This window comes from Lichenostomus cassidix, chromosome 3 (assembly GCF_008360975.1).
Source record: "Lichenostomus cassidix isolate B80296 chromosome 3, HeHo_3.0, whole genome shotgun sequence".
Lineage (NCBI taxonomy): Eukaryota > Metazoa > Chordata > Aves > Passeriformes > Meliphagidae > Lichenostomus > Lichenostomus cassidix.
The window spans coordinates 56,758,960-56,772,627 of record NC_139483.1 but is presented as its reverse complement, the minus strand read 5'-3'; the positions used below and the strand labels follow the sequence as shown (position 1 = coordinate 56,772,627).

At 42.1% G+C, this 13,668-nt stretch overlaps 1 protein-coding gene across 5 annotated transcripts in view; it reads right to left on the bottom strand.

The window, feature by feature from the left end:
* Nucleotides 1–13,668, bottom strand: part of SLC2A12 (solute carrier family 2 member 12) — a 31,702-nt gene that overhangs the window by 5,955 nt on the left and 12,079 nt on the right. Inside the window, exon 3 of one of the 5 annotated variants that reach the window (XM_085055900.1) lies at nucleotides 9,578–9,724. The exons of 2 other annotated variants lie outside the window; for them this stretch is intronic. In XM_085055900.1, coding sequence (XP_084912026.1) covers nucleotides 9,601–9,724 — 124 coding nt within the window. In that variant the 3' untranslated portion in view covers nucleotides 9,578–9,600. Of the gene's footprint in view, nucleotides 1–9,577; nucleotides 9,725–13,668 lie in introns of those variants that run through there. 2 more of the 5 variants (XM_085055899.1, XM_085055901.1) reach the window with 2 other exon arrangements.

Sequence of the window (13,668 nt, the reverse complement as noted above, 5' to 3'; positions counted from 1 at the left end):
GGATGGCCTGCCAGCCAGCACCCAAGCTTGGCTGCAAAAATTATTGCACATCAAAAACTGGCAAAAGGGATGTTTACCATCACATTAGAATTAAAATAAAAGTTGAAAGAATTCAAACCCACTTTCTGCTGGGCGTACACCAGCCTCCAGGAACAAAGCAGCATTCTGGGCACTGGAGGATGGCTCATGCTGTAGCTGAAAATGTGTGGCACTGTGGCAGCTCCAACACTGTGCAGCTTTCCAAGGACAGACTAGCCCTTTCAGGCTAACTGGTTATTTGTCTGGAGGTTTGAATCGTGTTGTTTTCCTGTTAAGAAACCAAAATACTTGAGGATCTGCATCAGCTATAAGTGGTTCTCTGCTTTTATTGCAACCACTTATTTAGCTCAGAAAGATCCCGCCAAACACCAGGACTGTTTCTCATGTCTGCTACATCCACTGGCATGGCACTGACCTCTGCTTAGCTGGTGAGGAGTGGATAGGCTCATTCCCCAGGGAGAAAGAGCAGTTGTAGGAATCTGAGACTGCAGTCTGTTTACTCCTTTCCCCAAGCTGAAGCAGCAATAACAATCGATTCTTTGCTTTTAGCACCTCTCTGGGATTATGTTTACTATTTGTACCTTTGCCAAAAAGCAGCAGCTGCTGTAGGTATGGCAGGGATGTGACTTGCTCTGGGGGAGCCAGCAGCTCTGTCCAGGCTCTCATTCACACTGATTGCTGCTACCTTCTGCGCTGTGCACACAACACTGCACAAATTTAACCTGCACACTACCAAAGTCACTGCTAAGGACCCATGGGCTCTGACTTCACCAGCCTAATCAGTGGCATTCTACAGGGGAAACCAGCCTGTCCTTGAAAAGAGGGTCCAAATAGCACCCTCCACCCCCACCCTCCATCTGCTGTGTAATCTAACAGTATTTCCAAAGGATGCTGTGGTAGTAACCACATTGCAGACACTCAGTTTGCAGTGCCTGCTCAAGTGTCCTTTCCTGGCATTAGTGGAATGGATGGGAAAAGAGCTGGTGCTCCCCAGGACAAATGCAGGTAAGAGATGAGGCGAAGGGCTGGAGAGCATGATTCTCTGTGCTCGATTCAACAACTGCAGGATTTGTTTGCTGCAGGCAGTCACTCACCTTTCCTGACCTGCAGTGTGTTGTGTGTTGACAGCAGTTAAGAAAAATTGTGCAGTTTAATGGTCCTTTATTATGGTACAATACAGAGAAAAGAACACGCTGCAAGTACAGACAGAAATACTGCATTGGCTCAGAAAGCTTAACTGCTTCATTAAATATCACAGAAACTAGATGGCCTGATATTCCTCGCCCAAGTGGGAAGAGCAGAGGATTCAGATATAACAAACAGCCCCACAATAAGGATGGTGACATTCACCTCTAAACAAAGTCACAGAGGCTGTAAAAGCAGGAAACAACAATAATGGAAGATTTCAGCTAGTCCCATTAAGGCTGAATAAATTGCATAATGGAGCACAGTGCTGGAAGTACATTTTACATACTAGAGATGATGGTTTATTTTAGCACTTTGCTGGATATTTAATGAGAGAAAAAAAGGAAAATCATGCTTCAATGCTGAGCCTGGGTACTTCAAGATGCAACCATGACCAAGATGCTCTGTTACACTGGTTACAACATTTAAAATTCAATATTCTTGTAGAAAGGGAAAAGCCAAAAGCCTACCACGTTTTGTTTTGAAAGGACAACAATATTAACATAAGCCTGATTTCTAGAAAGATCAGGGTAAGGGTTTCAACGGCGCTAAGGAGAATGTTTAATTACCTGGTTGGGGGCTTAGAATACACATACTACCAAATAAATGAGAAATAGCTCAGCACAGATAAACTACTGAATGAAGAAAACTCTTAGAAACAGGAATGTACTTTTCAAAAAGATGTACACTGTGTCCAGACAAAGAAAACACAGTGTGATTGCCGAAATATTGCTTGCAATGCTGTCATCAGGCAGCCGAGTGTTTTGAGAGTGCTCTGGCTGAGAGGATGAGAGGCCAGGAACAGAGGCAGAGACATCCCAGAACTAAAGAAAACATTCCACTGGGATGCAGGAAGGGGTCACCCTGTTAGGCTGTACCGAACTCCTGGCTGGAGCTAGGATAAAGCTGAGTGATCTCTGCTGGAAAGGGGGATGTGTGCAGTGTCTTGAAGAAGAGTCCTAAGGAAAAACATGTCTTTTTGAAAGAGTTAAGGAACATGGGATTAGAAGCCACTGTGCTTTTCAGCCTCAAAGAGCTTTAGCAAAGTGTTGTGGGATAGAAGAGAAGTAATGGGCAAAGAGCAGTTAAACAGATGAGGTCTCTCCAGTTTAGCATGCAGCAGAGGGGAACAGACAGAGCAGTGGAGACAAACAGAGCAGCGGGGTTTGTCACACATTTAAAGATACAAACCAAGTGAATCCAAGTGAAATTACCAGGTACAGCAGTTAGGTGAGGCAGAAGGATTTGCTTTTTCACACATTGTGAATTTCAGCTGTGGAATTCACTTTCACAAGATGCTTCAAATGTGAAAAATATCGGCCAGTTAAATAATTAAATGCTGGGTGTTAAAACATTATTTCTCTGTATGCATGGAAAAAGATCCATCCAGAACTATTGTTCACAATAGTAAAAATAAATCCTCAACTTTTTTCTTGAATTTTTCTAAACTACAGATAGGCAGAAGGACACACTGTGCATGCTGCATGGGCCTTTTCTTCTGCATTGTCTCTCAGCACTTGTTATTAGCTATGGTTGGAGGCAAAGTAACACACTGATTGAGTGGACTTTTTGTTTGTGCCAAGATGGCCAATTAATGAACTTAATAGCTGGGCTGTAAGCAAAGAGATGTCTCAAACTTCATATGACATCTTCCTTACTTCCTTACTTTACTGCTATGCCGTAAATAAATTTTAAAAAGAGAAATTAACATACTTAATATTAACATACTCTGATATTAACATATCAGAGAAGCAGAAAAATCTGATAATAACTGAGAAATACTGTGAGCTTGAGGGTGCTCAACATTCAAGTGAGGTACATGAATGAAAAATGTCCTTGTGCTGTCCTTTTTCCTGCCAGGAGGTAGAAGCAAATTGGAAGCTCTCAACAGCTCTCATTAATGAAATATTAGACTACTTTGGTATGCATTTGCTGCTTAGCCTTTTTTTTTCCTGTACCTATATTGTGTGAGATCAAATTCTTTATGGTGAGATTTAGAAAATGGCCATTGCAACACTTGAAAGAATTCAAGTTTCTGAGGAACTCTCTGGGAAGACATTAAGAGGACTTACATCTTAGGAGAGAAGAACCCAGAAGTATTTTAGACTTTGAAAAGGAGGACTGGGTTGTTAACAACACAAGGTCCAAGGGAAGATAAGGAAGGGATTATCCCATGAAGTAACACAAACAGATCATCTAACATGTATCAAGTGATCAGTGCTGGGGAAGGATGCAAACAAGTCACTGCAAAGCTGCCATGAGACAGCAGGACTTGGCTTATGACTGGCTTTGCCAAGATCAGATTTTTTTCCAGGCTTATGAAACCCAACAGGTGTTTCATTTTCCTGGATTCTGGCTTTGCTGGGTAGTACCAGCAATAGCCAGGTGGCCAACGACTTCCCACTAAAGGCCAGGTTCAGCATTAGCTGGTTTTGATTTCAAAGGGGATGTTGTGCCACCAAAGACGGTGGCACAGGCCTTCCCAGGCTGTGTGGGGATGAGATGTGTGCCAAACAGAACTGAGTTTGGGGGGACACGCCTGCTGCTGTCACACACATGCTGTCCCAGCATGGCTCCCAGCACCCATGTAATGCAACCCTGGCAAAGACTTTTGCAGCAGATCCAGTTAAAGTCATCTGGGGGGGCTTGCAGAAGTGAGGGATGCTTAGACTGGAACAAGGAGAGGGTGGGAGGGAGTTTGTCCCTTTCCAAAGCAGATAAAGGAGATATGACACACAAAAAGTGGACTTAAACTCTGTCCATAATTTTGTGCAAGAGGCCAAAGTAGATGACAGTGACTGGCATTAAAAATCTGTGACTTTGCTTAACAAGAGATGTCTTTGTCTCTGGCTCTGCCCCATAATATGAGATTAAAGTGGCTGCTCAAAATTAATAATTGGTAAATATAAAGAAAATGAGCAGCTTATTGCTTTGGAGAGCATATAAGCTGCGAGCAAAGTGCCAGCCTGACAGGGTCAAGTCTTACCCTGTGCATGCACATTAAAAGGAGTGGAATTGCTGTATTGCTGAGAGGTGGGGGAGTCAGGAGAAGCCTCAGCAAGATACCTGATGCCATTGATGATCCAGAAGGAGCTGAGGTGGTGTGGCAAATCTAAATCCTTTTTCTTTTCTTCTGGCACATTACAATTCTGTTTCTGATGGTTAACCCTTTAGGCTGACTCCTTGCAGTAACATTATTAGGACAAGTGGGATTTAATGCTTTTTTCTCTGAGGCTGTATCAAAGTTCACAAAAACTGCTGCCCACTGTTTGTACTACTTGCATCATGATCTAATAGACAGGCTGAGCATTCATATATGTTTTTTTAGAGGAACCTTGCAGTGGAGCACTGAAATCACACATGCCTTCACTAGTTTATGTTAGAGCAGCAGGAGGTGTTTGGGGGAAGATACTGATTCCAAAGCATTACCTCTATCTGTGCTCTAGGCCACTTGAGAAGGAGGGCAGTGAGATGTAATTCACATCTGATTTTCCTAGCGATCCTTCCTCTCTTAACCTTCTCACCACTGTAGGCCTGCATTTTAATGCTTTTTTTCTTTTTTTTTACTATTCAAATTTTCATCTCCATGAACTTGAAAGAAATGTGATGGCTCATATGGGATTTCCTTTTAAATTCAAGGTGTTCAAACTATTCTTAAATCTGTTTTCAGTGGTCTTCAATTACTGTCCATTTTCATCTAGAAAGAATAATCACAAACGACCTTTCTTAGAGATGATGATTCCTATCTGAAGGATTACTGGGAAATTAGTGATAGATATATAAGGATGTAGAAATGGTAGAATTCTCCTAGTTAATGTGATTTGTAGACCATCTTGCCCAATAAAAGTGCTCAGTAGCAAATGTATCAGTAGAATTGGTACATTCTACATACAGAATCAGTAGTCCTGGTTTCAGCCAGCAGAGAGTCCATTTTCTTCTGAGTGGCTGCTACAGTGCTGTGTTTTGGATTCACCATAAGAACAGTGTTGGTAACACACTGATGTTTTAGTGGTTGCTAAGTAGTGCTTACCCTAAATCAAAGATTTTGCAATTTCCCATGCTCAGTTTTCCACTCCCAGCAAGCAGGTGCACAAGAAGCTGGGAGGGAGCATGGCCAGGACAGTTGACAGGAACTGGCCAAATGGATATTCTATACCATAGAGAACTATGCCCAGATTATAAACTGGGAAGAGTTGGCCAGGAGCCACTGATCACTGCTCAGGAACAGTCTGGCCCTCGGTCAGTAGGAGGTGAGCAACTGCATTGCTCATCACTTGTTTCCCTTGGGTTTTATTCTTCTCTCTGCAACTCCCCTTTTCATCACAGTTACTGGTATTATTGTTATTATCATCCTCATTAGAATTATTCTCTTTTTTTCTTTCAATTATTAAACTGTTGTTATCTCAAACCATGAGGTTTATATGTTTTGTTTTATTTCTAATTCTCCTCCCTACTGTGTGAGGGGCAAGAGAAAGAGTGAGAAAGCAGCTGTGAAGTATTTAGTTTCCAGCTGGGGTTAAAAAAGAATGCATCATAGGCATGCATTCTTACTGTAGGCAGATATGTAACAGTCTGTATCTCTTCTCAGGTACCCTAAGAAAAGTTGTTTTGGACTGATGTGTGAAATGACAATTCTCTTTGCAATTCAATATCACAGCTGCTGTTTCTCTCATCCTTTTTTATGCAGACACCCAAATTCTTCCATCAAGACAGAACGACATGCAGAGCAGCAGAAAGGAAAAAAAAAGAGAGAAAAGTTCAAACAAGCTTTCAAAGGAGAATGTACTTATTATAAATCATATACTGCCATCCAAAAAAAGGCCTTTTAATTAAAACCTGAAATATGTATTCCTGTTTGTAGGTGTTTATTTGTTCAGGATATTGAATCCAGGATAATCCTTTCAGGCATTTGCAGAGGAATGACTGCAGAAGCCAGAAGCCCTAATTCGTGAGGAAGTCGTACACGAATTACTTCAGCTTATCACATATTTTACTTCTACAAAGTATGCAGAGGAGAAATTACCCAGCTGGGTGGGATAAGTGAACCTGTTTTTCCAGTATCCAAGGGCTAATGGTGGTCCTTGAGGGGTTGCACAGCAGGAAAAAACTGTTGTGACACAGCAGTTGGGGGCAATTTAAGCCTTTGCTCTTGAAGAACAGAGATTTAGTTGTGCACATGCCTCACAAAACTCTCAGTACAGAGGATAAGCAACCTTTTAGAATAGTGACTTATTTAGTGAGACACCTGTGGTGATCCAGGATTTTTAAATTACTCACTGGAAACTGCTGCTCATAGTTTGCTTTGGTTGCTGCTGGAGGAAGGCAGCGAGGAGGAAGGTGTGAAGGCTCTGGGTTCAACCACCACAAAGCGTCTTTTAGTTCTGTTCCTTTCATAAGAGTTCTCTGTACTTAGGGTTGATTTTCAAAGGCAGCAGAAGCTGGGTGCCCTCCTGTGTGCCCTTTCCCTTTGAGAAAATTATCCTGGCTTTCCTCCCAGAACTCAGTGTGGCACAGAAACTTGAATGTCATGGGAGAAAGAGTCTCCTGACTTCATACTCCGACTTACCATGCTCTCTGCGCTTTGGCTGAGAGTCTCACCTTCCTCAGCAGTGCCAGTAAGTTTTATGACTGATTACAAACTTCTACCTTTTCCACAGAACTATTTTCTCACACTTTAGAATATATGTTTTAGTTTCATGAACCTTACAAGTGAAATAAAATACTGACTTTGCACTTGAAGTCCTACTGACAGTTTTAGTTTTTGCACAAAGCTGGCCCAAGATCTGCTTGCCTCTAAAAATTCCTCCCCAGCCCATTTTCCTGAAGGAAACTGGGTTTTAGGAGGATTGACAGATGACCTGCAAACTTTTTCACAGATTTCAGTGTCACAGCAGTCTTGTTTCCTAGAACATGGTTAAGGAAACAAATGTAAAATCTTTCATTGCCTTTTATGTGATTATCAAATAACACTATTATTAACGGAATGCTTAAATATTTACATTTGACCTACAAAGTAAAAAAGGCAAATTTGACTAATGATAAGCAGCCTTGACTATCATACCAAAGCTTCTGCAAGACGATGTGCAAGGCTCACTGGCAGTGCACCAGTGCACCAGTTTACAGAAGATAAAGTCACTGTGGAACAAAGGAGGATGGTTAGGCCCAATTACTAGTTAGAATCACAGCAATATTAATTCTCTAGGACATTTTTATGCAGGGAGTCTGGAGGTAAAATGCTTCATTTTGGCCAGTGGCTACTAACTAACAGGAGCTAAACTTTAAAGCTGTTCATAATTTTAAGCACAGCCTCCATTCCTCTTAAGTAGTACCTTTGTGTTAATGGATTTATTAACATAGAACTATCAGTAAAGAGATATTTACATAACCCAGAGCACCAAGCTCAGAATAGTGACTCAAATCCCTGTTTAAGTGGAGCATATTATGCCAAACCACACATTTTGTGTGTTTTCTAGGTAGTTCTTGGAGGGTCAAATTGCATCTGCAGCAACAGCAGATTGAACCATTGTCATTGCAGAGACACAGGATGAGTGGCAGGGGCATGGTGATGTCTCTCCCTCTTTTCACAGTACCAAGAGTTATGTCTCTCAGAAGGCAAAGCCTGTGATCTGATCCACCAGGACTTTCCCTCATTAACGCATTTAAAGTTACAAACAGGAACACCGATGTCAGTGAAAATCATGTCCCTGATTTCAGGTATGCACTTTAGTACAGAGTTTTAAATTCAGTCTCAGGGTTGAGAGACTGAATATAATAAAGTAATTCAGAAGCTCCGACTGACATTCCCACGTCTCATTATTGCAAAAGTAATTTTTCCTTCTTATGACCTTTTTGATGATTAAAAAATCCCCCCAAATTTGTGGGTTTTATCAAGTGAGATAAGACAAACTTATTCATCTGATATTTTAGAAAGCACCTTCTGCAATTTGAAATACTATAATTCACATCCACTATCCCAAAATATCTTAAATTGGCTTGCACTTCACTACTACCAATCAGCCTTTGAAAAGGCAAACCTATTCCTGGGATAGCTGATGTGTCAACAAGAGGCTTCAGATAAACTTTATCTGGGGCAAGGAAATAGGGAGAAGTGGACGATTTACAACCCCTGCTTTATTTTTTATTTCTACATCTTGGCTTTCTACTGCAGCTTGGTAGTACAGACACAGTGTGAAATAAAGGCCATGTGAGGCAGCATTTCAATAGCACAGGAATGATGAACCAGATAAGTACTTGGAGTGTCGTATCCAAACCACATGGATGCATGCATTGAAAGATGATTCAGTACAAATAAACAGTGCTAGGAATCTTGTCATAAAACAAAGAATCCAAGACAATTTTTTCATTAAATGATACAGGACTTTATGTACTGTTTTCAGTGAAACATGCACATTTCCATGGTCTATTATCTTGATTAAATTCCAACATAGCATTTAAGCACTTGATTGGTTTTGAATACTTGATTTAGGCCCCACCACTATCCCATTTTCCACAGTAAACCACAAAAAACCGTAAAATTTATGCTGCTCATTTCTGTGAATTTTAAGGTCAGGCCACAGCTGCTCTGAAAAATGTAGAAACTCAAAAATAAAACATTGCAAACAAATGTCACGCAAGGCAATGTTGAGCATGAATGTCTCTTGACATCAGATTCATGTGCACTATAAATTAATACACTAATCACATGCTTTGTAAAAGCCTGAAATATTTCTTTAATGATGAAGATATTGATGTGAATTCTAGATATCCGATTTTTTTACCACTGTTTTCCAAGACAGTGCAAAACCATTAAGCTTATAATATTTCAAAACAGAGGAACAGCCAACTAAATCCATGGAGGGTTCAGAATTTCCACATTGATGGTTCGCATTCCCATGAGATTTTTCAGTTTCAGCTTGAGCATTTGGTTGCCAAGATTAAGCCCAAGAGCATTAAGAGGCAGAGAAAAAGCATCCTATGCAATCTGGATTATCAGGATGGCCAGAGATATGACCTCTGTGATCAAGTCCCTGGGCTGTTCAGTGTCATATGTCAAACCAGCTGTTCTGGGTTTTGTGACAGATGCATTTAGTGACTCAGGTGAAAGACATAAAAGGTCCAGCATTTAACTGTGCTAATGAATCATGCTTTAACTCAGGTAGCCAGTTAATCTAACAGTCACAGGACCAAAGTCACAGGGAATAAATTTGACTCCAGTATAGTTCTCTGGGCTTTAGGGAAGTGTTCCAGCTCTGGGTCTTGGCTTGCTTAACCCAATGAAGCACACAGAGAGAGACCATCACAAACCACATAAGACTGTATAAGAAAGACAGTGATGGATTGAAGATGGACTTACTTCCTTCCTCACCTCTATGGATTTCACTTTTCTTGGGAACCCTTGAGCTTTCTTCCATCCTCCTTGATTTTTCTTGCCTGATCCTTCTTTCTTCTTCCCCGTTTTCCCCAACATGGGTATAAAGGTGCATTTAAATGACTCCAACAGCTCACAATAAGATGTAGAGAAAACAAGTGGGTTTTTTCATGGGAATAGAATAGAATAGAATAGAATAGAATAGAATAGAATAGATAGAATAGAATAGAATAATAAAATAGTTCAGTTAAAAGGGACATACAATGATCATCTAGTCCAACTGCATGATCACTTCAGGGCTTACCATAAGTTAAGGCACAAAATATGTGGAATGCTCTCACACAGTATAATTTAGTTTCCTGCTCACCCTAAAGTCCCTTAACATCCAGTCAGGAAGGGAGCATTGTGCCAAAGGAAAGGTCACAGATTTCACAGGTTTCATAGAATATTCTGAGTTGGAAGAGACCCACAAGGATCATTGAGTCCAACTCTTCATTGAGTGGCCCATATGGGGATTGAACAGGGGTTGAACCTGCAACCTTGATTTCATTCACACCATGCTCTGAGTTAGAGAGCAGGGGTCTGAATGCACCCCCCTTGGTGGGGAAAATATTGTCCTTTGTTGATACTCTGAGGAATCTGGCTCCTGCATCAGTTGGATTCCCAAACATGTTGTAACATCTGTTCCATTTTAGGTACAAATTATCTCAGTTTTAAAGTATTCATTCAAGCTGATACAAATTTAACGTAGATATACCCAATATGCCAAATCTGCCTAGGTTCAAACTAGAAATGGACATCTGTCATCCTAAACCACTCTTTCATTATTAAAAATTTGCTCTTAAAATGTGTCCCTTACTAGGGGCTTGTCTTTACCAACTTCCCTGCATGGGTTTTGTTCCTCACAGGGGTGACAGCCCACACAGAGAGCTCCCCCAGCTGTGAGATGGTGCATCACAGGAGGGCTTGCTGGAAAGCACAGATCCTGCATCTTCTTGAGGGGACCCAGGCTGGGGGACACAAAGCCACAATCCTGAGTCTTTCATGTGGGAGGAATTTAACCAGTGTGAAAATAGTAAATCAAGAGGGCAGGCTTGGTGGCCTGCCACCCTTCCCTGCACTAGGATAAAGATAAAGGAATTGATTGGAGTGACCACAAGCCCCTGGTTTGCTCACCTGTGTATATCCTCTCTGGTGCCTGCTCCAAAACCTTTGAGTCTGCCTGCTGTAAGTGCCTCTGCATCCACACAAGAAGAGAAGGAAGATGTCCCCAAATGCAGGAGGAGCCTTAGTCTGAGCTGGCTGTGAGTCAGTGACTGAGTCCATAGGAAACACATCCTGGGGGGAGTTGCTGTCCTCAAAACTGCCCCCCATTTTGTGGGTCCTGTGTTCACCCTTCTCTCATAGAGAGAAGGTCTGCAGACATGTTTTGCAGGTCTAGACCTCTCAGCCCCCGACACTGGGGTGTTGCTCCCACAGCCAGCTGCTCTCCTTTTTGTAGGTCATGTGCTCACTTCAGAAGCTAAGAAGAAACATTGCTGTGAGTGGAGTGATGAACATGTAATTTTTTTCCAGTTTTCCAATCAGAAGTATTCACCTGATATCTGAGACTAGCAGATGGCCACAGAGGGCATAATATGCCAGTCAGAGATGGCTTGTTGTGGATATTTAATTCTACCCTTTAACAGATTTTAAGCAATATTGAAATACTGCCAACCCTACAAGCACCCACTCATGGGAGCTATGCTTCAATGGGACTGCAACAGTGATGTGGAAAATCGGGGTTTGCAGCAAGCTCTAAACCGCTCTTCCAAGACCTGGTTATGCACTTAACATGTTGACCATAAGTATGTTAAAAATATATTTGGGGTTTATATCTACATGGACAGGTAAATGTGATGTCGCTGTTGAGCAGCTAGCAGAGTAATGAATGCATCAGTTCTCAGTGGCAAGAAGGAATGACCTTTATTGTTTTGATTTCATCATATATATAGAGTTTTCAAAAGTCACCCAGATTGGTCAGTCAGAAGCCTTCCCCCAGGCCTGATTGGCCAGGCCTGCACTGTCCGAGTTCTGGGACACTGTTCCCATAACATCCAAACTTTATCTTTATTTATAAAACACAAGAAAAATTCTCGTGGGAAAAACCTGTGCTAGCCACAATGTGGTATATCTTTTATGCCAAACCCTGAAACCTAAGAAACATTTCTCCAGCTGCAGACACTGACTTGCCTTGGGTGTGTTGTAGCTACAGCAATCTGTGTGTAAAGAAGGCTCTAAGTGCTTGGGGCTGGGGCATCCCTGCAGCTCTGAGGTGTCACCTGAAAGAGGAGCTTGTCTCCAAGAAAAGAGCTCTAGACTTTAGCCCTTGGCTTTGAAAAGCCATGCAAAGCTGGCAGCTGCTCTAGGACATAAAGTAATAGAACATCTTTGTCACAGGTTGGCAGACATAAGTAACTTTGGATTTCATACAGCTAAGTTTTGAGGTTTTGAGGATGATTCATTCATGTCATGAACTTGCCCCTCAGTCCCGCTTGTAGGTGTTTTTGTGGATGTTCATCTGCATGCTCAGCATGAAATGCCATGAAGCCAGCAGAGCTGGTGTGATTTTCTCCAGCAGATTATCCCAAAATTCATTGGCCAACTGCCTAAATGCTTTTGCAGTTATACAGAAAGGTGTTAAAAGGACTTGCAGAGGAAGAGCTCTTGTGCAAGGCACCAATGCCGTACATGCAGTCCAAATGCATACACTTGACATGCCTCTCTCATTAAAGGTGTTCCCCATTCCACACCAAAAAATCCCTGAGATGTTCATGGATTCCCTTGAACTTCACTCCCACAAGATGTCTAAAGAGGTACTGCCTAAGTCGTGTTTTGCTCACTTGCCTTTAATTTGAAAGAACAAATTCAGACTGGGAAAACAGACACTCTGTTGGGTCCAGACTCAGTCTGGATTACTTGCTTCTCAGCCTAGGATCTGTTGGAGCTGCTCTGGTTTCTTTCTGATAAAGACCATTGCCTCTAGACCACATTGCATCCCTGCACACTTGTGTGTGTGGTGCTACGGTTTTGCTTCCACCTACTTACTGGTGAGATCATCTCACTCAGGGGATATACAGGAAATATGGAGGGAGTTGTGCCTATTTAGTATTTAATCATAAATGATGCAGAAGGAGATGATCAAGGCAGAAAAGCAGATCTTTGGTAGTGGTCTGTGAGGAGGGCAGCAGGGCTCTGGGTACCCACTCTGTTTCAGAGAGGCTAGAGCTACCCCACAGCTGTTAACCAAGAGAACTCTCTTGCACATGCTCCATCCAAACATAGGAATCCCATACTTACAGCCTTATTTTGGAAAATTAGTCTGATAGTCCAGGAGTGTGGCTTTCCTCATTCCAGCTTCTCAACATGTTATATCACACACAATGAAGAGTAAAGGAAGTGACACCTCTTTATGAGAAAGGACTTCTAGCTTTTGCCCCTCAAGTGGTTTGAACAGAGCATTTGGCAGATGAGGTGCTCTGAAACTATTTCAGTTAACTTTGTGTCATTTAGTGAGTGGTCATGCATGGTCATGGCCCTGACTAGATTTTTTTCTGTGTGTCCTTTGTGTTAAAGTAATTTCCAGGGTCACACTGAGGGATCACATTTTATCTTGGGTGATGAATTGGTGATCTACCTCCACAGCACACTCATCTCCTTAGCCTGCAGTTGCTGATCCCTGTGAAAGGCACAGCTCAGGTTCAGATTCCTCCTGTCCCTCCCCTGCCCACATACAGTAGGTTTCAAAGCTTCTCTTCACAAACAGGTGCTGCAAAAAATGAGGAGTCCCTCTTGCACTCCTCACCCTTCACATGGCAGCCAGGGAGTGGCTTCTTTAGGGCTCTGCAGGCATCATTCCCTGGTGAGAATGATGGATCCTTGTTTGACCTTTGTGACACGCAGACAAAGGTAACCCAAGACAAACACGGGTGTCAAGTCCCCTTAGCTGATGACTGAATGCCTTGAAATGCCTCTGCAAACACCCCAAGAGAAATGGCATGTGCTGTTCTGTGGTGTGATGCAACACTGATTTGTTG